Below are 24,221 nucleotides of genomic sequence, written 5' to 3' on the forward strand. Positions count from 1 at the left end.
CGGCGGCTCCGGCGGTTGGAAGGGGGTGGAGTTGCCCTTGGAGGCGGCACCGGCCCTGGGCCCGAGGCCCGCCGCGCCCTATCGGGCCCGAGTCGAGTGGCCCCGCGGAGCCGGCGCGCTCCCGCCTGCAGGGGGAGGGCGGACGGGGCGCGGGGCCGGCCAGGCCGCGGCAGGCGCTGTTTCTCTTTCACTTTCCTTCCTTCTGAGGCCGGCGCGCTGGCGGCGAGGAGCGGCGGTGGCGGCAGCCGCGGGGTAGGTACCCGGCTGGCTGGAGAGCGGCCGAAGGGCCGGAACTCGGCCGCCCCTGCGCTCCCCGCCCAAGTTTGCGCCGGGAGCCGGAGCGGCACCTCCAAGCACCTGCCGCGGCAGGCCCCGTCTGGAGCCGGGAGAGCTCTTCGGGGGGCGGGGATGGGGGTGGCCTGCCGGGGTCTGGGGCTTTGAGGTCGCGCCTTACGGTCGGGGGCGGAGAGGGCGGCGGGCGCACGGCCCTGGGAGAGGCGGCGCGTCCTCCCAGGCGCAGCCCCGGCCCGGCCCGAGCGGCGCGTCCGCCGGGCCCTGGCCCGCGCACCTGCCAGGCGGGCGGGGAGGCTTGTGCTGGGACCGCCTAGGGCAGTGCTACCGGGTCCTGCCGGAGGACGAGGAAAAGTTCCCTCCTGCCCCCGCCCCGTCACTGCAAGTACTTGCTTCCTTTAACCTTCTTGGTGACAGGGCTCTATGGCTTAAGATCACAATCCCACCCCGGGTGGGGACTGTGCATGTCCGGTTTCAGAGGACTTTGTCTGACTTTGGAGCTTCGTAGCAAACCTGTGAGAAAGGCAGGGCCGTTAATCCCAGTATATAGAGGAGGAGGCCGAGATCCAGGCACTGATAATAAGTGCCTTGCTGCAGGTCATACAGGGGCTCAGGACCAGAACCCAGACCCCCTGTCTGATAATTACGCTCTCTTTCTGTTACACCCTCGACACAATTTCCTGAGCGGATAGGATGATTACTTGCAGAACCTATTCCGTGCATATTCTCAGTGGCGATGTGTCTGTCGATGCAAGATGGAACGATACCTTTTACCTCTCCGGTTGCTTTATATTTAACTTATGAGTTAATAGCTGAGAGAAAAGTTTTTGTTTATAGAATTAACTTGGGAAATCCACACCTTTTTTTCATGTTGTGTCCTCTAAGAGGACACGTTTGTTGTAAGAAACCTTTAAAACTTTTTAAAGTAACCATATGGACAAGCCATCCTAGACGTTTCTGGAAAAAAAAAGTTAAAAAAATTAATGACATTCAGTTTTTACAATGTGCTAGCTATATGTATGTTGTCTCATTTAATCGTCACAACTGTAGGAGGCTGGCATTCTTGTTTTCATTTTACAGTTTAAAAAACCGTAAGACTTAGAGATGATAAGTAACATTGCACAGGTTATGCATTTACTAAATGTGACTGGTGTCTGTTTAAGATTTTGCAGTCTAATAGAGGAGATTAAGAATGAAACTGTAAATAAAAATAGAAGGAAAATGTAACAGGAGAGAAATAAGGGTAAAAACAACCGGGGAGATTACACTGAGGATAGCTTTGGAAAAGGGTTTGAAGAATAGGTAGACTCTAGATAGGGGAGCAGAAGAGCTCTTTGGATGGAGGGCATAGGACCTGCAGAATGGACTATGGAAAGAGCCATCCTTTCAGTTTTCCTGAGCTTTGAATGATATGTTAAGGTCAGCCTGTGGAGGGTCTTATACGACAAGCTGAGAAATTTAAAGGTTTCTCTGTTACAGAGTAAAGAGGAGACACTGACATTCTTTGAGAAGAGGATCCAAATGTGATAGAATAAACTTGGTAGAACATAAGTTGGGCTGCAGGTGGAGAGGTAATATTTGAGTAGGATGGCTGTGGATAGAATGGAAAAGGACATCCATTTGATTTGATTACCGACTAGGTGTGGAGTACAGAATGGAAATAGGGAGCATTTTGATAGGGAGGATAATGGCTTCAATTTTGAATCTTTTAGCTTGTGTTGGCAGGAACTACTAATAGAGAGGTCAAGCAGATAGTTAAAATGCATTACTCAAGAGGTAAAGATATCAAAACCAGAGTTAATAGCCTCAGGTGTCACTTGTATAGATATGATAGTTGAGGCCTCAGGATTGGATGAATTTGTTATTATTCTGACTTAATCATAGCAGGTTTACAAATTAATGTTACAGTGAGGGAAATGTTCTATTCACCTGTTCACCCAGTTTGGAACATGTAATACTTGTTGCTAATACATTGGTGTTAATACAGTACGGGTAATTTGACACCTTTTTCTCTCGTCTTTTTAAAATTACTGTGGAAGAAGATATGGGAAAGCAGAACCACCAAAAGGAGTGATGACCAGCGATCTCATGAGAAGTCTGGATGTTAGTTCTCATGCCTCAGGACATCCAGTTGGGAACTCCACACCAGCTCCTGGGATCAGACTTTCATCCACTTAATACCCCTGTTTGCCTGAACTACTAGAGCCAGTCCTAGCTAACCACGAATGGCTACCCAGAGGAAACACTTGGTGAAAGATTTCAATCCTTACATCACTTGCTATATCTGCAAAGGGTATCTGATCAAGCCAACTACGGTGACGGAATGCCTCCATACCTGTAAGTATTCTTTATTTTATCATCTACCTATCAGAAGTTTTGGGTGACACTTCTTCTTTTAAAACTACCACATTTTGGGGTTTTTCCTCTAGATTTTAACTTTTAAAACAATGAGTATTCTGAGAATTAACTTTGAATTTATTTTCAGAATTGAATTTCTCACTGGGATACCAGTGGTATGAATTTTTTCTTGTTTCTTTTTTAGATTGTTATAGTTCACTTTTATCTGATTTTAAAATGTTCTGAAAATCATAAGCAGTTATTGGTTAAACTATAACAGGTTTTTTTTACGTGAACCATTTCAGGTTTTTGCTTTTTAAAAATTTTACTGAAAGAATTAATATACTCAGATTTTTTTAGGATCTGCATACTTTAATTCATTGTGGGTTTTTTAAAATCACTTTATTGAGGTATGGTTGACGTAAAAAAGCTGTACGTGTTTAATGTGTATAACTTGATGAGTTTAGAGATAAGTATATACACATGAAACCATCACCCACATCAATGCCATAAACCTTATCCATCACCTCCAAAAGTTTTCTCTCACCCTCGTTTATTATTATTATTATTGTGATAAGAACACAATGTAAAATCTACCCTCCTAGCAAATTTTTCAGTGTACAACACAGTATTGTTAACCGTGGGCACTATGCTGTACAATAGATCTCTAGGACTTACTCATCTTGTATAACTGAAACTGTACCCTTTGACCAATAACCAACAGCCTCAGCATCCCCTGGGAACTTGTTAGAAATGCAGATTATCAGGACTCCCCCCAGAATTACAGAAGCGCTCTGGGAGTAGGCCCAGACATCTGTGTTTAACAATCCCTCCAGGTGATTCTGAAGCACGCACAAGTTTGAGAATCACTGTTCTAATGAATGATCATATCTGTGGAACTCCTGACAAGTTTCTTTTTCACCTGTCCTATCAGTAGAGAGACATTTTTATAGCCACTTACGCCAGTATTTCACCTATTTTTTGTTTTTGCCAATATGAATTTATTTTCCTATTTCAATGAAGGTAATTCCAGTAAGTTCTAGTTTAATGCCTGTTATGTGCACCAAAGTAGATACTGTATATACTTGATTTCATTTTAGCTTTACAGTAACCTTGGAGCAGTTTGGAGGGGATGTGGGGAGACAGAGAGAGTATAGAGATTATCTTCACTTGTGGGTGTGGAAGCTTAAGAGCTAAGTCACTCGCCCAGTCCCACAGCTTATGAGTAGGAGACCTGTATTCAGCTCCAAAGCCCATGCTCTTTCTAAGATAACCTGGGACATTTTTTTAATCCCCCCTTCAGTTATTCTCCCTCTGCTTAACTTACATACTATTATACCGGTAGTTTTAAACAGGGTTGCAAAAAAAGAATCACCTGTTAGTTGTTAAAATGGCAGATTTTATAAATATTTTACCACAAAAAAAAAGTCACCTAGGATACTGTTTAAACATAAACTTTTTCACACCTCCACCTGGAGAGTTTGGTGGGTGTTGTGATGAGGTCTGGACATGCGTATTTTGGCAAACCTCTCCAAGTGATGTTGATGTATACTTTTTGGAGGTATTACTGGGCCCATGCTGTTCAATTACCAGTTAACTATGAACTGTCTTGAAATGCTCATTTACTGTTGCACTGTATCATTATCTAACTTGAACAGTTATCAGTTAAACATCATCAAACAGATATTTATTGAATGCCTACCGTGTGCCAGGCACCATTCTAGGCACAGAGAATAGCAGCAGTGAACAAGGTAGTCAAAAATCTCTGCTCTCAAGAAAGGGGAAAACCAATAATAAACATATGCCACGTTAGATTGTGTTAAATGCTATGAAGAACAAAGAAGGATTGTAGATAGGAGAGTTGGGGTCATTTTATATAGTGTGTCAGGGTTGGCCTCTTTGATATGATGACATTTGGACAGAAACCTGAAGGGATTGAACTCTGGATATATGGGAAGAGCATTCCGGGCAGAGGGAAAAGCAAGTACACGGCCTTGAGGTGGGAATGCCCTTGGCAAGTTTAAGGAACAGCTAATCAGTGAGAAGGCTATTGCTGCAGGTCAGCTGAAAGATTATGGGGCCTTCGGCCAGAGTAATGAGGTGTGAGATGGAGGCAGGGAAGAGTGATTGACTGTGGATGTATTTTGGAGGAAGAACCAGTAGGATGTGGCTACTCTAGAGTGGGGACTTTGTCTTATACTTTCCTGTTTCCCACTACACGAAGCATGGCACCTGGACATGGTCCACAGTCTGTTTTGTTTTGCTTCTTCTGACATTAGTGCACTGTTTTTATAATTGGATTTGTCCGGCAAAACCTGCCAGTTCTGTTTGGCAGATGCGAAGAAAGCACAAATTCTCCAGTTTTTATCTATATAATACAGATTTTATATCTGTTCTTCTGAAAGAAAATTTTCTTTGGGACATAATGAAATCCCAGTTTAAATGTTATTTTTTTTAATATAAATTTTTTTATTTATTTACTTATTTTGGCTGTGTTGGGTCTTCGTTGCTGCGCGCGGGCTTTCTCTAGATGCGGCGAGCGGGGGCTACTGTTTATTGTGGTGCGCGGGCTTCTCATTGCAGTGGCTTCTCATGTTGTGGAGCACGGGCTCTAGGCACGTGGGCTTCAGTAGTTGTGGCACGCAGGCTCGGTAGTTGTGGCTCGCAGACTCCAGAGTGCAGGCTCAGTAGTTGGTGGCGCACGGGCTTAGTTGCTCCACGGCATGTGGGATCTTCCCGGACCAGGGCTTGAACACGTGTCCCCTGCATTGGCAGGTGGATTCTCAACCACTGCGCCACCACAGAATTTCCTAAATGTTACTTTTTTGAAGGAAAAACAAAAGATTGTAGAAGTATAAACAATGAGTTTATAAGCAAGCGTTATGTTTATGTTTGCAACAGCAATTTAATTAAGGTCTAAAGGGATAGGTGACCGTTTAACAGCTCTTGTCATTCTGGCCTGAAAAGTCTCTTGGCAGTCAGCAAGCCCCTTTACTGAGAGAGAATGAACATGGCAGAATTGTGATTAAAAGACACAAATATGGCCTCTTTCATCCACAGAGAACACAGAACAGTAGAGTAAATGATGGTGGAGTCAGGCACTCAACCCAGTGTCTTAGGAGACCTGAGGATTCTGTAGTGTTAAGCTTTATGCACTTTCTGGTCCTTGGATTTCTGTATATTTCTTGGTTCATATTCATACTGGGGCTTATAGGCAAAAACTATCCCACTTGCAAAATATCCCCCTATTTGTATTGATAAAATAAATAGTACTGTAAAGCATGTTCCTTAATCATTGGTTGGCTCTTTGATGTTACCTGGTTTTCTTAGGTATAAGGTGGGACAGATATATGTGGTACAATGATTTGGGATCAGTATAGATCCCAAATAGAGAATATGGCCCAATAGAGAAGATGGCCAAATGGGACAGGAGGAGAGTGAGAAGTGTTAAGTGACCATGAGGTACCCCCAGATAGTTTCCATCTTGACTTTGGCATATAAAAAATATCTTATTAAAATAACTTTGTACATAAACTATAATTTTATGATACTATAAGTAAAGAATGGGTAAACAGTAGTTCTTATTATGGAAACTCACAATAAAAGAGAAAGATTTTGTTCTTACTATTCGAGTTTGACATGTGTAAATGGAACTTTATTATTGGTGAGCAAAAGCAGACTTTAGGACCAGTCCCTTCAGAACTCTGGTTCTATTCTGAAGGAATAGTAGTCAAGTTAGGGAATGTATAAAATATCAATAAATTTGGATGCTGGTAAGTGTGGTGAAAATGAGGAAACAGAATGATGTAATAGCAGATATATGTCAGGATGTTGCAGCAGAATGAATGCCAGAGAAGGAACCAAAAAGAGTGTTTTCTGAAATTCCTGAAGCCATGGGCCCAAGGCCTTCTCAGGCAGGGACATACATGCTTGGGCCTGGCTGCGGTGGAGGTGCTTTGGGGTGGGAGGTATGGGGATCATGAGTGGCTCTCCCTGCTTTGATATGGATAAATGGAGTTCCTTTACTCTTTCAGATTACTCTGCACATGCATCTCGACTCTTTCTCTCTCCTCAAATCAGTTTGTTGATCCCTGTTCTCCCATTAAGAAATTCGGGAGCTAACACTGCCTGGCTTCCCTGTGGATGTAGAAACAAGGGCCAAAATGACAGCAGACTGACTGCAGCAGCCCTTGGTGTTCTTAGCACTCAGCTCTGTGGAAGACAGAGAAAGGGGCAAGGCAGTCAGAAGGAAGGGGGAGGCAGAGATGGCAGCGCAGAATGTCCCACACTTCTGACAAGGAGTCACAAAAAAAAAAAAAAAGGGCTTATAAAAGCCCCATCTTTAAGTAGGCTCATACCTCAACTACTAATACCAGCTCCCTTCAGCAGACCAAGGACATTGGATAAAAGGATAATAAAACTTTAAAATGAGGTAAAATTTTAAAATACAGATGAGTTTTCCCTTTAAATGATCACTTAATGCTAGATGAACTAAATCCACATGTCTATGAGGTAATTTTTACAACCTAACAAACGTGTGGTTTGTTAAGTTACATGTGGTTACATGTCTATGAGGTAATTTTTACAACCTAACAAACCTAAGGAAATAAATTTGTTCACACAAATAATTATTGAATTCTCTAAAATAAAGAATTAGATGTCAGGCACTTTGCTAGCCCGTGGAGTAGCGTGGTAAATAAGATAAATTTGGAACTTAAACTCTGCTAAGCAAAACTCCTAAGCCAAGAAGAAATTTCTACAGGTGTATTTGGATCTATTTTTTTCTTTTCTATATGAACTCACCTCCTCTGAGACTTCAACTGCCTATGCTGATGTCTCCCAAATCTTTATTCTAAGCATCAGAATCCCACTGGATGTCCACTTAGATGTCCTGAAGCCTCCTGGAACTTAACATTACCTAAAAGTGAATGACTGGGATGCCAACATTCAGTTGTCCAAGCAAGAAATATGCTCCATGCTTGACTCTCTTTACCCTCACTAACAAAACAGGGGCAAAGTTCTGTCTGGTCTCTCTCTGTAATCTCTCTTGAATCTGTCCCTTCACTCTCATCCCCTGTGACCTTTCTCGCTCAGGCCCTCATTCCTTCTCACCAAAGTCCCTGCAGCCCACTTTTAAGCTGTGTCAGTGGTGATCATTTACAAGGGCTTACTGTCTTCATCGCTCAAGCTTCAGCCAACCCAAAATTTCCTAAAGGTACTCTACTGCCCTCAGGATAAATTAAAGCTACGCAGCTGTGACTGATTTCTGCCCTCTCCCTCCCCCCACCACCTGACACACACTGCACACACATGGTTCAGCTGCTTGCTCTGCTTGGAACGTCTCCTGTATGCCTGGCTAGCAGCCGCCCATCCTTGAAAGCTCATCTACTCCAACATATGCCACCTGTCTACTCCCATAGGCCGATTTAGCTTAAGTGTATCCTTAGTACCTGGTACTTGAGTGTTCAGTAAAAGCTTAAATGAATAAATAAATGGTCAATCAGTTGATTAGTTTGTGTGTTTTTCCTTTCCAAGATTCGAATGCAGTGAAAGGTACCTTGAAAGGCATGTAGATAGTGTGGGTTAGGAACTACGGATTTTGAAAAACTGTCTTCTGAAATATAGGTGGGAGCTTTGTGGGTCATGGGTAGGGAGAGGGAGAGACGCAGGATTGGGGAGTAGAGATCGATGGTTCTAAATCAAGGGATGCTCTATCTCTTGCACCAGGGTCCTGAGAAATTTTTGAGGTTGCTTTGAGTGTATTTGCTGGTGGTTGTATAGGTTGTTGACTTAAAATGAAAGACTTTTCACTTAAACTAAGAACAAAGGAGCTTTGTTCCAGCAGCTAAAATGTGCAGAACACAGTGCATTGGTTCTTAACTCTTTTGTGGCTAGAGGCCTCTTTCAGAATCTGATGATTCTTTCCTCAGAAAAAAGGGAAGTTTATAGACATGGAATTCTGTGGTACAGGAAAAGAAAGCTTTCTTCTTTCTGCCTTTTCAGAAATTATGGTGGTAGTCCCTTAACTAAGATGAATTCTTTGGAAAAACATTGTTGTATTTAGTTTTCAATTTATGTAAAGAAGAAGGGTTAATTGATAATTAAATAGAATTGATGTGACAGTTAAGGGACTTGGTAATTTTATGTAGTACTGTGTAAGAACGAAGGAATAATTTAATCATAAGATGGTAAAATTTAAGTTCTACCATCATTTATTGTTTTTTGAACAAGTATCATAAATACACAAGTATTTAATTAAGGTACAGAGAACTCTTGGTATGTTGATACTCAGTGTTTAAAAATCTTATGCCACATATACTTGTTGTTCAAAGTGCAGTCTCCACACCAGCAGCATCATCACCTGGGAGCTTGTTAGAAGTGCACATTCTCAGGCCTTACCACAGACCTACTGAATCCGGATATCTGGGGAGAGGGCCGGAAATTTGTGTAATAGCAAGCCCTTCAGGTGATTTTGTGATTCACTAAAGTCTGAGAAGCACGCTCTGGACCAGACATTAATAATAACCAGCACCTCTAGAAGTAGGCAGTTTGTACTTTCAATCATACAGTAATTGAAGTAAATGCTAATAAAATTAAGATAATGGCTGTTATTTATTGAATGTTATATTGGGGGTCATGGGCTTTATACATGCATTGCCTTATTTAATCTTCCCAAGAACCCTTCTAGTTAAGTCAGTCAGCAAATGTTTATTAGCACCTACCTTGTGCTAATCATTACTCTAGGCAGTGGGAAGACAGCAATAAACAATACAGATATAGTCTGTCCTCCTAAATTTATGTTTCAATAGAACAGACAGACAAAAAGCAAGTGAATGATGTAATTTTAGATTCTATGTATAACACATGCTATGAAGAAAAATAAGACAGAATAAGGTCTTGCTTGGAAGTTACCATCTGAGCAGAGAGCGTAAGGAATAGGAAGGAGCAAGCTATGAAAAGTTTGAGGGAAGAGTATTTCAGATTGGCATGCTAGTGTTTTTCACAGAGACAAAACTCAGAAAGGTTAAGTAACACAGCTAATAAGTGCTAGAGCTAGGTTCCTATTCCGGTCTGACTCAGGTACCTCTTCATAATAAATTGGGATATTTGCTAATTTTATTTTTTCTTCTTTCTGCTAGTCTACATTTTCTAAAATTTCTTTAAGCAGCATGTGAATTTTCAAAATATATATAGTAAGCCTCTTCTATGTTTTCGTGACTGTATACCTGTCATTATGTACCCAATCAGGATCTGAATTTATTAATAATTCTGAGTGATAGCCATTATAATGAAGAAGAGATATAAATTGAACTTTCCAAGAACGTATTCTTTATAAAATTTGATTTTTAGAGTCAAGACTTACTTGTTTTTAGAGTAATAATCAAAGGCCTAGCTAGGAACTGTACTTAAACCTAAATAGAAACCGTACTGGAAACCGTACTTTCAGTAGGTGCAAATATAATGTTCTAGGGTTGTGGTAGAAATGAGGTCACTGGTATAACTGATGTTACATATTTCAAACAATATTTTGGCAGAAACTAGTCATTCATGAAAATGATTATAGTGTTCATTTTGATGATTCTTTTTAAATAGGAAAGAATAATTATAGGCCTTAAACAATCTTGGTGTCATCTATTATTGGTAATAATGTTAAGAAGAATTATATCAGATATATGGTTCTTTTAGCTTTTGAAACTATGCATTAGGTAGTAAAGAATGTTTGAAAAGTTGAGCAAAGATTCATAGTGGACACTGAAAGACAAAACTAGGGTATAACAAATAAGTTGTCTTCTGTATTGGTTTCTGAGAATAAATTATATCTAGGTCAGGATGAATTGGAACTAATACCAGTGATGGATTGAGAGAAAAATATGTAACCTAAAAACCAAATGTATTCAGAGTTAGAAATCGTGGTCGGTGTACAGGTATGTTTAAGAGTCTAGCACAAAGGTTGAGTGTAAACGTTATGAACAAGTAGAGTCCAACCAGTGTAGAGGAGGCAGAAGATAATTTCTGTTTGGGTACTTCGAAGATCTATCATATCTACTGGTGTTGTATAACATACTGGTTTTTGCCAGACTTGTGTGTATACATATATCAGAAACCAGTGAACAAAGCTATATTCTCTCAGAATGCTCAACTGCTGACATTACTCGGTTAACAGAAAATGATCATTTTATTTTAGAAAATTATGTAGCTTATATTGAATTAACTCATTTTAATTGTCAAGAAAATTACTAGTGAATTCAGAATCTCTTCCCTTGCCTTAGTTGAAAATCTAGGCTGATTTCTGACTTGACTACAGTAGTTCATCTGTCAGTCCTAAAATCGTGGCTCCCTCTTCTATTCCTAACCCTTGTGTCCTCATTTATTCCACAAATATTTACTGAGCACCTCCTCCTCCAGGTACTATTCTGGGCACCTGGGACACATCAGGCAACATAGTAGGCGGTAAGTCAGAGTGTATAAATGACGGTACGCTCTGGTGGTAAATGCTACAGAAAAAGGGAAGGTCAGGCTGGGTACAGGGAATTGGGCAATCAGTGAGAGGGTATGACCACTTAAAGGAAGCCTGTGCTCAGGGTAGGCATCATCAGGAAGGTGGCAGTTGAACAGATTTAAGAAGGTAAAGGAGTTGGCTGATCACATACCTGATCCCAGCCAGTTGGGAGGGAGTTGGACATATGAGTCTGGAGATGATCAGCATTTAGATCATATTTAATCAGTGAGAGCGCCAAGGGAGTGAGCATAGATGGAGAAGGGGTGATGGCCAAGGCTGAGCCCTGGGCGCTGAGGGGGAGGAGGCAGTGAGGTAGGAGGAAACAGAGTAGGTCCTGGGAGGCAAAGCAAACACATAGTGTCTAGGAGGAGGGACTGGCCGAGTCAGTTGTGTTGATAAGATGGGACTGAAAGGCCCAGGCTGAGCAGCGCAGGTACCATGGATAATCTCGCTGAGCACTTTCAGTGGAGTGGTAAGGAGTGGAAGTCTGGGTGGGTGTGAGAGGATGGAAATGTTTTAATTTCATTGTTTTGATAATTGTACAATGATTATGTAAGTCTTTCACCTTAATGAAGGTAAAGAAGGGGTGAAAAAAGAATGGGAAGAGAGGTATTAGAGAGAGAGTATAGGTAGCTCTGAAATGGAGTGATAGCTGACAAGGGAAGTAGGGTCAACAGAAGTTTGATTCTTTTTTTTAAAGATGGGGAAATAATATGTTTGAATGTTGATGGGAATCTTCAGCAGATAGCAGAAGACTGACACAGGCGAGAGAGAGAAGCAATGGAGCAATGTCCTCGGGTCGTTGGAAGAGGGTCTAGTGAACAGAGCAGAGATTGACACGTGAAAGTTCTAGAAACAGGCAAGACCACAAAATTTAGATGTTAGTGAGTGAGTAGGTATGGTGATATAAATTCTGTTTCCTTTTTTTTTCTTCTTTTGTTTTCAGTAGAACAGGAAGTGAGGTCATCAGTGGAGAGTGGAGATGGGGGAGGATAAGTGAGGGCTTGAGGAGAGAGGAGAAAAGGTATGAAGCATTGGTGAAGAGCGTATGGAATTAGGACATTGAGGGTGACTGCCTGGCAGATGAAGGACCCATTTTTGAGGGTCATGGTCATGAATTTAAGGTGAGAGACCAATCAGCATGATGCATGTTTTTCTCCCACAATGTTCAGCTGTAATCTTGCAGAGCAGAGTAAGCAGAGAGTTGGATTTAGCCAGGGTTAATAGTTTAACTGAGCAAGTATGACAGAAGAAGAGAAGGGAAGACGAGTTGAAGTAGAGCAAAGCTATTTAGAGTCTGTGTGAGGAAGTGATTATTCTGATTGGTCATGGAATTTATGTTGATAAGGAGGGGAATGAGATCATTATTGCACTCACTGACCTACTAGAGTCTGCCCTCACCCCAGAGTCCCACTTGACTCCATAAGCCTGTCTGTGGAAGGCCCTCCTGGACTTCGTGGTCTCCTGACCTGCTTGGTCTCAGGTTCCCCTAGTGTGCTGAAGCCCCAAGACTGTGTCCTGATCTTGTCCAGCAAGCTCTGCCTTGCTGCCTGTCCCTCTGTCCTGGCAAAAACAAGAATAAAGCATTCTCCTCAGTAGAAAGTAATGCTATCCTTAGTGTTCTCCATGAAATTGCAACTCATGTAGGCCTTTGAAAGAACTGTGCCACGTGTAACGTAAGATGTTCATTAGTTCCTTATGTGAGTAAAACTAGGAGATACTGTCTCATGGAAGCAAATTACAGCTATTCTGAAAAAATTTAGAAATAATGTCAGTTTCACATGTAAATATGTATCAAAAGCAACAAACTGATATCTCTTCTCTCTACAGATGCCCACAGTTTACTTATAAATTGTTAGTAGATAACAGGCAAATTTTTCAAAGGTGAACTATATCAAATGAGTGTTATTAAGAAGGGCACATAAAGATAGTGATGTGCTTAAGGAAGGAGGAAAAAATATGCTTCTATGTTGACAGATAAAACCAACACACTCAGGTGATTTTAACGAAGTCAGCCTTTGATCACTTTTAATAAACAGAGCATTACTAATGAATGACATGACCAAGGACATGAGAGAAAAGACTGTTATTGTTTTATTATCAGTGATAGCAGAATTGGTGCTCAAGAAGAGAAATTTCTGTAGATCACTGTGTCATTAAAAGCTGGGAAGTTAGCTTTCTATGAGAGATGTGGGCGGACCATACATCCAAGATAGCAACAACAGATGGGCTTTGTACCTGTTGTGAAGAACCCGCTCCCCTCAAGAACTTGAAAATAAAAAAATAGGATAGCCTTTTAATAGTTAAACTGTGGAATCAATATAAAATGGTGCTTCAGAGCAGGTATATGCAAAGTGATCCGGAAGAGACACAACAGGGTTTCTCCTAGACCAGTGGGACTGTGCTAGAATTGTATTAAACATGTAAAGTTAAGGAAGGAGCATATAATGTGAAAGTGTTGGTCAATCTTGGACCCTCAACCCCAGAAAAAGAAGTATCATACATGCAAAGATAGGCAGTTCCCATTCAGGTGAAGCAGTGTGCCATAAACATCATACTTGAGTTGCAAGACTATCTCTAGGGTGAACATGGCTGCAGAGGGTTAATTACCAGTACATGATAGATACTTCAAGTTCCATTAGCAAGGTCATCTGTTATTTAAGACAGATGCGTCAAACTAATCATGGTCTGATGCCACTCAATATTTGGTTACTGATTTTGATGCATATGATTTTATGCTCATCCAGCAATCTAACTTACAGTGATAGCTCATATTTATTAAATATAAGTTACCACTCGCTTACACATTTTACATATATTATCTCATTTAATCCTCCTAAGAACCCTGTGAGGTAGATACCCTTGTTATCTCCCTGTACAGAGAAGCACAAAGTAATTTGCCTAATGGCAGAACCTGGGATTCAGATCCAGCTCTCTGCCTCGAGATTATCTTTTATCTAGAACAACTGTGCCATACTGCCTGGGCTTCTCATGTAAGTCTGCATTATAGAGAGAGAACACATTCATCGCATATTCTTTTGATTATGTTTTGTCCTGTGTCAGTGATTCCCTAATGGTGAATGAGAAAGTGGCTTCTGGTTAGGATTTGGCAGAGGGCCAAATCCTGGAATGGGGCAGCCTCACTGAGGCACTAGCCAGTAAGGATTTTGTGGCTGGGTTTTCCCAGTTGTCTTCTGGCTGCTTCAGTGAGAGCTTTGCACAGTTAGAGTCCTGGTGCTAATCTCCCAGAGATTTTGATTTAATTGGTCTGGGATGGGGACCATGAATCCGTTCTTTTAAAAAATCTCATTGGTGATTGTGGTGCCCATCTAAATTTGAAAACCCCTGCTTTAGATGACACAATGACTCTTTCCCTGCTATTCTGTATAACAACCTAGTTCAAATCTAAGACATGGTAAAAGGAACAATTTCACTTAGTAAGCCTTGGGCAGAAGTTTAATGATGGTTGTGATGAGCTAAATATAAAGATCAGTTAAAAATATGAAATCCTGGTGCTCGGGACCAAATGGTATTGATTTTAAGATGTGTTGCATAGTGGTTTGGATTTTAGGCCTTGAGCTGCACATCCAGCCTGGGGTTGGGTGCCATGTCTGCTACACAGCTGGGCAGATGTGGGCAGCCTGCTCAGGCTCTCCGGTATCGCATTCCTCCTTTGCCAGAGGAGGATGATAGCAGTCCATACAGTAAGCCGTACAAAGCCCTGAGCCTGATATTTGGTTAATGCTCAATAAATGTTGGCACTTGTTACCATTTAAGTGTTTTTGCAACTGGGGATATCTTTGGTGAGCCTAACTCCCTTTCTGACCAGGTGTTTCTGCTGGCTCCAGCATCTCTCTGTAGAGTGGCTGGTGAGGATGAAGTCTCTCCTTGGTCTCCACACACAGTCTTAACCGCAGACTGGGACCTTTTTAAACATCATTCTTGGACCAGTTGAGTTAACCAGTACAGCAGTTGAGCAGTTAGACAGCTTAGTGTTAAATCTTTAAGATATTTTTAAAATGTGTTTTTCAGCTCGTATAAAAACCAAATTATAAACTAAGAATCAAAGGTCAGTTTTGTAGTGATGAGTTTTTTTTTAAGCATCTAAGGGAAAGCAAATTCTCATTTTACTTTTTTTTTTTTCAGTTTCAGTGAAGTTCTGGCCTGTATTTCCTCAGGTTCTAATTTATATAAGTTTGTGCTTTATTTAACAGCTTTTAAAAGCATGTGAGAGATGTATTTTCTAGAATTTTTTAATTTAAGGACTATATAAGCTACCTGAAAGGGCTATTTTGTGCAAAATATTCATTTTAAAAGGAGTTCTAATTCTACAAGTGGACATATCTAAGGCTCCCAAATTAAGGGATAAGACATTCTTTTTCTGTATGCCTTAGATGTATAGATATAAAATTAGAAGACAGTGTAGCATATAGGTATGCACTGGATAAGACAGTGGGCTCTTGATTCAAATCCTGGCTTTCGCCACTTACTGGCTCCATGATTTTGGGCAAACTGCTGAAGTTCTCTATTCCTTTTCTTCATCTGTAAGAGGCCTAATAATATTACCTAATTAATGGGGTTTTAATGAATATTAAATTATGAAATTGTGTCGAATTAAATATATTTTGAAGTGTTCGGGTGGTACCTGTTACATAAACCTTTTTTTTTTTTATAAACCTTTTAATTGTTAGTGATTATGATGAAAATGATGACATCCACCACCAAATCATCTGAACAAAAAAGAAAACTAGAGTAAAAATATATTTCAACATCTTAAATTTTTCTCTTAAACTATTTGAAAAAAATTTAATTAAAGACAATTACGTGCCTTAGCCTCTGTAAAAAAATTTTTTTAATTCTTTTAATGTAATATTTTATGTAGTAAGGTTAATTCCTATGCCCTATGGGATGGCTTATCTGTCATGTTTACTTGGTGGTCAGATTTAGCAGAGATGCTAAAGATGTTTTGGGGGGATGGTATTTCTACATTACATTCTTTTCCTTTGTAAAGTTAAAAACATTTTTTTAATCTGCAAAATTTGATTTCATATCAGAAATCCTGGATTCAAGTCTCTGTGCTGCCATTCATCAGGGAAGGCAGGTTACCTAGCTTGTAAAAACCTCTTCTTCATCTGCAAAAGTAGAATAAGATACTGTATCTCAAATGTTGATGTGAAAAATAAATTCACCTCCTGATGGGGCTTTCTGTCTCCCTCTGTTGAGCACTATTCAGTAGAAATAAAATGTGAGCCACCTGTGTAATTTTAAATTTTCTAGTAGCCACTTAAAAAAAAACAAATGAAATTAGTTTTAATATATTTTATTTAATCCAGTGTCTAAAATATTATCAGTTCCACATGTAATTAATATAACATTAATGAGATTTTTTTCATTCTAAAAATCTGGCATGTGTTTTACACTTACAGCACATCTCAACTTGAAGTAGCAACATTTCAAGTGCTTGGGAGCCACATGCCGCTAGTGGCTATCGTGTTGGACAGTCCCGATCTAGAATATAGATTAATATTCCCCATCAGCATCCTTGAGCACTGGGGCTGCCTTGGCCTTAAGCAGCCTTATTCTTGAAACTGTGTGCACCTCTGAACAAATGAGCCTCACATTTCTTTCTTGAACAACCTAGATTAGTATCTTTGCCCCTGGGAGGATAGGCTCCTGCCCTTAGCCTTTTGGCTGACCTAGATGAAGACTTGCTCTGGGCATGTCATGTGCCTCTCTGTTTGGCCAAGGCTGGTAGACAACCAGGAATTCCTGAATACCTTGAGCATGATAAACCTTTTGAACGACAGAGCCCCAGGGCAGGATCAGAGATTCAGGACAAGATCAGGCTTTATAATACCCCTTCATTCTTGCCTCTTATGTGTACTATTTGCCTTCTTCCCCAAATTTCAGAGATGTATCTAGTGTCCCTGGGAAAAGAGCAAATACCAGCAATCTGCAAAAGAATTCAGCTTTTTTTCCTTCTACCTCAGTGTGGCTTAGCAAGGCAGCCGTCCCTCCCAAACATTAACTTTTTAAAAGACATTTAGAATGTTTTGGAGGCCAAGAAATTTGGAGGACAGATATATTCATATCTAAGCTTTTTCTTTTTTAAGGTTTTCTAATACTGTCTTCATCCAAATTTTGTGAGAATTATAGTAAAGGGTTGTTACCCTAATAGCTGTATGTCATGGTAAAAAGAGGTAGAGAATAGGGGACTCGGGTGTACTCTTAAAACAAAAAAATCTGCTCAGATGTTACCTTCTTAGGAAGTCCTACCCTGATCACTCGTAGCTAACATAGCTACGAGCCCCCAGCACGCACGTGTGCGTTCTCGTGCTCTCTCCCTCCCCCCTCTCTCCCCCCTTCTCTCTCTCCCCCCTTCTCTCTCTCCCCCCTTCTCTCTCTCCCCCCTTCTCTCTCTCCCCCCTTCTCTCTCTCCCCCCTTCTCTCTCTCCCCCCTCTCCCCCCTCTCTCCCCCTCCCTCCCTCTCCCTCCCTCTCCCCCTTCTCTCTCTCCCCCCTTCTCTCTCCCCCCTTCTCTCTCTCCCCCCTTCTCTCTCTCCCCCCTTCTCTCTCTCCCCCCTTCTCTCTCTCCCCCCTTCTCTCTCTCCCCCCTCTCTCTCCCCCTTCTCTCTCTCCCCCCTTCTCTCTCTCCCCCCTTCTCTCTCTCCCCCTCCCTCCCTCTCCCTCCCTCTCTCTCCCCCCTTCTCTCTCTCCCCCCTTCTCTCTCTCCCCCCTTCTCTCTCTCCCCCCTCTCTCCCCCTCCCTCCCTCTCCCTCCCTCTCTCTCCCCCTCCCTCCCTCTCCCTCCCTCTCTCTCCCCCCTTCTCTCTCCCCCCTTCTCTCTCTCGCCCCTCCCTCCCTCCCTCCTTCCCTCCCTCCCTCCCTCTCTCCCCCTCCCTCCCTCTCCCTCCCTCTCTCTCCCCCCTTCTCTCTCTCCCCCCTTCTCTCTCTGCCCCCTTCTCTCTCTCCCCCCTTCTCTCTCTCCCCCCTCTCTCCCCCTCCCTCCCTCTCCCTCCCTCTCTCTCCCCCCTTCTCTCTCTCCCCCCTTCTCTCTCTCCCCCCTCTCTCTCCCCCTTCTCTCTCTCCCCCCTTCTCTCTCTCCCCCTTCTCTCTCTCCCCCTCCCTCCCTCTCCCTCCCTCTCTCTCCCCCCTTCTCTCTCTCCCCCCTTCTCTCTCTGCCCCCTTCTCTCTCTCCCCCCTTCTCTCTCTCCCCCCTTCTCTCTCTCCCCCCTCTCTCCCCCTCCCTCCCTCTCCCTCCCTCTCTCTCCTCCCTTCTCTCTCTCCCCCCTTCTCTCTCTCCCCCCTCTCTCTCCCCCTTCTCTCTCTCCCCCCTTCTCTCTCTCGCCCCTCCCTCCCTCCCTCCCTCCCTCCCCCTCCCTCCCTCTCCCTCCCTCTCTCTCCCCCCTTCTCTCTCTCCCCCCTTCTCTCTCTCCCCCCTCTCTCCCCCTCCCTCCCTCTCCCTCCCTCTCTCCCCCCTTCTCTCTCTCCCCCCTTCTCTCTCTCGCCCCTCCCTCCCTCCCTCCCTCCCTCCCTCTCTCTCCCCCTCCCTCCCTCTCCCTCCCTCTCTCTCCCCCTCCCTCCCTCTCCCTCCCTCTCTCTCCCCCCTTCTCTCTCTCCCCCCTTCTCTCTCTCGCCCCTCCCTCCCTCCCTCCCTCCCTCCCTCCCTCTCTCTCTCTCTCTCTCTCTGGCACACACACACACACACCCACCCACTCTATCATTTTTGTGTTTGTTTTATAAATATCACTTATTACTAACTAAAATTCTTTCACTTCCCAAATAGAATATAAGCTCCATAAGGGTATGGACTTTGTTTTGTTTACCCCTACACCCCCAACTTCTAGTACAATGCTTGGCTATTGAATCGATGAATAAATAAGTGAAAGGAAATACCAAGATACTATTCTCTGTATGTACTGATAATTTTAAAATTATTTTCTGAGGAGAATTCTTCCCCGACCATTGTTGCTCTGACCAGTATGTGTGATGTGTTTGAACTTTCAGACCTAATCTCAGTGGTAGGAATCCTAGTGTGTACTCTTGATCAATTGTTTACATAAACTTTTACTTGTTTTAGATAGTGTGGGGCTTAAGGAGGGGGGAAAGTAGTTTGTAATGGAGTTGTAAAAGGGGGAGCTGATCAGTACCAGGTGAAAATTTAAGATTACACAGGGTAATAAAATGGAGGAGCGGGTATTGGAATAGGGAATTGGACTGAAAAACTCTTATAGTTCAGATGCTGTCAATATGTCAAAGGTGTTTGAGCAAGACAATTGATAGGTAAGAAGCTTAGGGAGAAGGTGGGAGAGATTCATAACCAGAAAGATTAGTATTATTTGGAGTATTATTTGGAGGAGTGGCAGGCTGTATAGGCTTGTGGCCAAAAAGCCACAAATCATATTTTTGTTGTCTTTGTTTATAATCTTTATTTGAAATCTTAATTATCCCTTTCAGTTTCTCAGTCATTCTTTCGGTTTACCTTGTGCTTTTGTGCCAGCTTGATGTCACTACCCATACTTCGTGCCCCTTGGAATTATGGTATCTGTGAGCACAAACTCATCATACTCTGCACAGGCCAGAAGTTCCGTTGTAACTCTTGGCTAGTCCCAGGAGCACCCTGCCAGTAAAAAGTAATCCAGACATACTGAAAACTCTCAAGTATTATTAAGAACTATTGATGTTGCATTCAAATAAACTTTTAGTAAAAGAAATAAATGCAGACTTACCAGCTTTTTTTTAATAATATGTATATTTTTATTTTGCTATCCATCAATTTTGCTAATTTATCCAAGATCCCCGTGGATACCAAAATCTTCTGAGGCTCAAGTCCCTTACAGTCGGCCCTCCATATCCGCGAGTTCCACATCTGCAGATACCATCAGTCGTCTAAATAGAGCTACATAGAAAATCCATGGTTTCGTAATTAATAATTTCACACACATAAATATTTGAATTTGAGATTCTGTATGTTCAAAGCTTACGTTTATGAGTACTTTCTAGCCCTATTTAATTTTGAGATAATTTTAACAGAATATTTTTTTCATATTTCCAGTTTGGGGGTAAATTTCTAAAATCTCTAAAGATAACATACTAGATTTTCAGGTTTTTTCAACATTGCATGGAAAGTGAATCTTTAATTTACACAGATTTTGTGCTTCAGATTTGATTTTTATTTGGAGAAGAAAGGATGGGCCTGACTTACCAGCTTCTACCTTTCCTTGTTCTACTTCTTTAAATGAAAACCCTATCATTTTATGTAAACGCATCAGCTTTTTTTATAGTGCTATGAATAAATTGTTTCGTTTGTGAATATATTTAAAAAACAATAAGCAAAATAGTCTATACTTTTTATATTGTGGCAGTAGGCTTTATTTCAGTTGGTTCTTTCCTATAGTGTTATAATTTTAAGGTTTTATTGATTAAAGAATGGTATTTTACATGTAGTAGATAATTTTTAAGGACTATTTCTAATTACATTAAGTTCAAATGATGCATTTTAACCTAACATCTTTTTTCTTCTCAGTCTGTAAGACTTGTATTGTCCAGCACTTTGAAGACAGCAATGATTGTCCAAGGTGTGGCAACCAGGTTCATGAGACAAACCCGTTAGAAATGTTGAGGTACGTAAATGTAGTTTTAGTTCAACTAACTTAAATAAATTACATAAACTCTTAATTTTTATTATGCATCATATTTGTTAGAGCTTTGACTCAGTTAATGTAGGTCTTATGATTTTCATTTTAAACCATTTTATTTCAATTTAAAGTATTTTATTAAGAGGGCATGAAAAACAAGGCTGTGCATATTAAATATTTAAGAAACACATTTCCAAGTTAAAAATTATAACTTTATCTCAGGCTCTAAGTTACTTTAGTTGTAGTTATTTTCAGTATTTTAGATTTATTTATTTATTTTTGCTGTGTTGGGTCTTCGTTGCTGCATGCAGGCTTTCTCTGGTTGCAGCGAGCCGGGGCCACTCTTCCTTGTGGTGTGCGGGCTTCTCATTGCGGTGGCTTCTCTTGTTGTGGAGCACGGGCTCTAGGCACATGGGCTTCAGCAGTTGTGGCTCACAGCTCTAGAGCGCAGGCTTGGTAGTTGTGGCACATGGGCTTAGTTGCTCCACGGCATGTGGGATCTTCCCAGACCAGGGCTCGAACCTGTGTCCCCTGCATTGGCAGGAGGATTCTTAAGCACTGTGCCACCAAGGAAGTCCCCTATTTTCAGTATTTTAATATTCTACAAAATACTCTATATTTGCTGAGCTACACGGTAGTGGAAAGAGGGCAGACCTGATGGTCAGGGATACTAATCTTGATACTATTAATTTTTAAAACTGTATCATATATTCAAAAAGAGTGTACAAACATTTATGTAAAACTTAAAAGAATTTTAAAAATGACTACCTTTTTACCATTTACTTACTGGTATAATCATTATACCAAATAAATAGTAATAATATAAAGAAGTATAATCATATATTTTTAAAGGTAGAAGTGCTACATAAGATCCTAATCCAAATCCTTTTTCAAGATTAGAAATTGAGATTTATAGAAGTGACACAACATTGCCTAAGGTCCTAGCAAACTCAAATGTTACTTCCCAGCTACAAGCCAGGTGTCCTCACCACTAAGCCCATTTTCTTCCCACTGTTCCTACCATAGCTGTACCATAGATCAACTGTGCAATCTCAGGAAAGTACCCATTGAAAAACAGAATTAGATATTCTCTAGAGAGCCCTTATTAACTTCATCTCTATGTGATGTTTGCCATCATTCTATAAGTCTGGATTTGTAAGTCTTACGTTTTAGACTTCTTTTCTATGTTAGTACCTATAGTTGGAATAATTTGTCTATAAGTAAACGTCTGGCCCATTGGTTTTCAAAGTGTGGTCCCCAAACCATTAGTATCTTATTAGAAATGGCAGTTCTTGGGCCCCGCCTCAGACCCTCTGAATCAGCAACTCTGAGAAGGTGCTGCAAGTGAGGGGCATCAGAGGTATGAAGGGAGGGACAGATGCCAGCTTTAAATAAAACGGTGAGGATAGGCCTCATTGAGAAGGTGAGATCTGAGCACAGAATTGCTGTCTCTGAGGGAATTAGCCATGCATAAATCTGAGGAAAGCGTGCCTGCTCCAGGTCAGGGCAGCAGCCAGTGCACACGGCCTGAGTCAGGAGTTAGGAGGGCACCTGCAGCTTGTCTGAGGAGCAGCGTGGGAGCCTGGGTAGTGGGCCAGGAGCTCAGAGATTGTGGACCTGATCTCTGACCTGAGCAATTAGAGAATGGGCTTGTCATTAACTGAGATAAGGAAGACTAAGGATAGAGCAGGTTTGGGGGACAGGTAGATGGGGAGTTTGGATTTGGACAAGTTGAGTCTGTTAATCATTTCAGAGAAGAGAGAAGTTGGCAGGTGAATATACAAGTCTGTGATTCAAGGGGAGAGGTCTGGCCGGGGTTAAATATCTGGCAGTCTTCAGCGTGTAGACAGTATTTAAAACTGTGGGACTGGATGAGATCATGCACGGGTGTGAGTGCAGAGAGAAGAGTAGAGGACCAAGGATTGATCCCTGGAGCATTCCAACATTGAGAGGTCAGGGAGAGGAGGAAGAACCAGCAAAGGAAACTGAAAAGGCACAGTCAGTACGGGAGAGGGAGGATGCAAGTGTGTGGCTTGGAAGCCAAGCAAAGAAGAGGGAGTGATGGACTGTGTCTGATGTTGTAAGGGGAAGACAGAGTTGACAGTTGGATTTAGCAACTTGGAGGTCATCAGCCTTGACAAGAGCACTTTCAGTAGAGCTGTGAGGCAAAAACTTAACTGGATTGTTACAGGAGAGAAAGGGAGGAAGAAGAGTTAAAAACAGTGAGTATAGACAACTTTCTCAAGTTTTGCCACAAATGGGAGTGGGAGCAAAGAAATGGGGTGGTAGCCGTTCAGAGAAGTACAGTCAAGAAGGTTTTCTGTTTTGTTGTGATATGGGAGGAATAATGGCATGTGTGAAGGGACTAATCCAAGAAAGAGCAAAAAGGTAATAATAGAGTTGGGGAGAGAGGGCATTGCTGAAGCAGTGCTCTTGGGTGGTTGAGAGGGAGTGAAATCTAATAGAAGAGGCTGGCTTCCTACAGGTCATGTATAGCAGCAGGTAGGAGGGCAGAGTAGACATGGGTGCAGATGCCATAGGTAGATGTGGTGGTCAGAGTCTGCAAGTTTGTGTCTCACTGAGGAGAAGATGTTTATCAGCCAAGAGTAAGGGTGGAAAAGGCGGGTGTAGGGGTTGGCGAGAGAAGAAAGTGTGTTGTCCAGGAAAGTAAGAGAATAAATGGACTGGGAAGTGTAGTGTGAGTCCTGGCAACCTGAAAGGCGCACCTGGGTTGTAGTTACGAATTTGAAGGGGTGTGGTTGGGCTTTCCAGCCCATGGGTAGAAGGTGATGGAGAGCTGGATTGGACTGGTGGTGTGGTTATACCACATGATTCTGAGCAAGTGAGGGAGGGACAGGGGAGTCCAAAGTGCATGCAAGCTGCGGCTCTAATGACTGCTGTGGGGTAGTCCTGAATGGACGGCGAGGGCAGCGAGAACATGACGTTGGTGAGGGGTGATGTCCCGCGGGGACAGGAATGGAACTAGTTGATTCCTGAACTGTTTGTGCATAGTAAGAAGAAAATTCTTTCAGAGAATTTCGGAATGGGTATGTAGCAGATGAAGAAAAGAAAGCAATTACTAACGCCAGGGAAAGAAAAAAATTGAAGGAGGGGATATCTTTAATCAGAGTACACTGTGAATATTTAGATAATCCTAACCATGTAAACACTCATTATTTTTAAAATGACAGTAAGACTATTAGGAAGATGAGAGTTGGGAAAACGTATGTTGGGAGGAAAGGGGCATGGCAGGATGATATCAGAGAGCTAAACCTTTATCTCCCACAGAAGGAGGTCAGAAAGACCTAGACAGCAGAGAAAGAATGGCTTTGTTTTTTAATCTATCATCTGTCTATCATATATATAGAAATATGAAAGTAAATACTAGACAAAACAGCTTGGATTTGAAAGCAGTTGCCCCTGGGGTTGTAGGAATCAGGAACAGAGAGAGCGGGGC

At 41.9% G+C, this 24,221-nt stretch overlaps 1 protein-coding gene across 7 annotated transcripts in view; it reads left to right on the forward strand.

Annotated features, from left to right (window-relative positions):
* PCGF5 (polycomb group ring finger 5) overlaps positions 1-24,221 on the forward strand; it is a 117,227-nt gene that overhangs the window by 50,491 nt on the left and 42,515 nt on the right. For 5 of the 7 annotated variants that reach the window (XM_060125842.1, XM_060125839.1, XM_060125845.1 and 2 more), the window contains exons 2-3: positions 2,334-2,628; positions 20,653-20,749. In XM_060125842.1, coding sequence (XP_059981825.1) covers positions 2,517-2,628; positions 20,653-20,749 — 209 coding nt within the window. In that variant the 5' untranslated portion in view covers positions 2,334-2,516. Of the gene's footprint in view, positions 1-125; positions 253-2,330; positions 2,629-20,652; positions 20,750-24,221 lie in introns of those variants that run through there. The other 2 variants (XM_060125840.1, XM_060125841.1) reach the window with 2 other exon arrangements.

The sequence above is a fragment of the Lagenorhynchus albirostris genome, chromosome 16 (genome assembly GCF_949774975.1).
Source record: "Lagenorhynchus albirostris chromosome 16, mLagAlb1.1, whole genome shotgun sequence".
Classification (NCBI taxonomy): Eukaryota; Metazoa; Chordata; class Mammalia; order Artiodactyla; family Delphinidae; genus Lagenorhynchus; species Lagenorhynchus albirostris.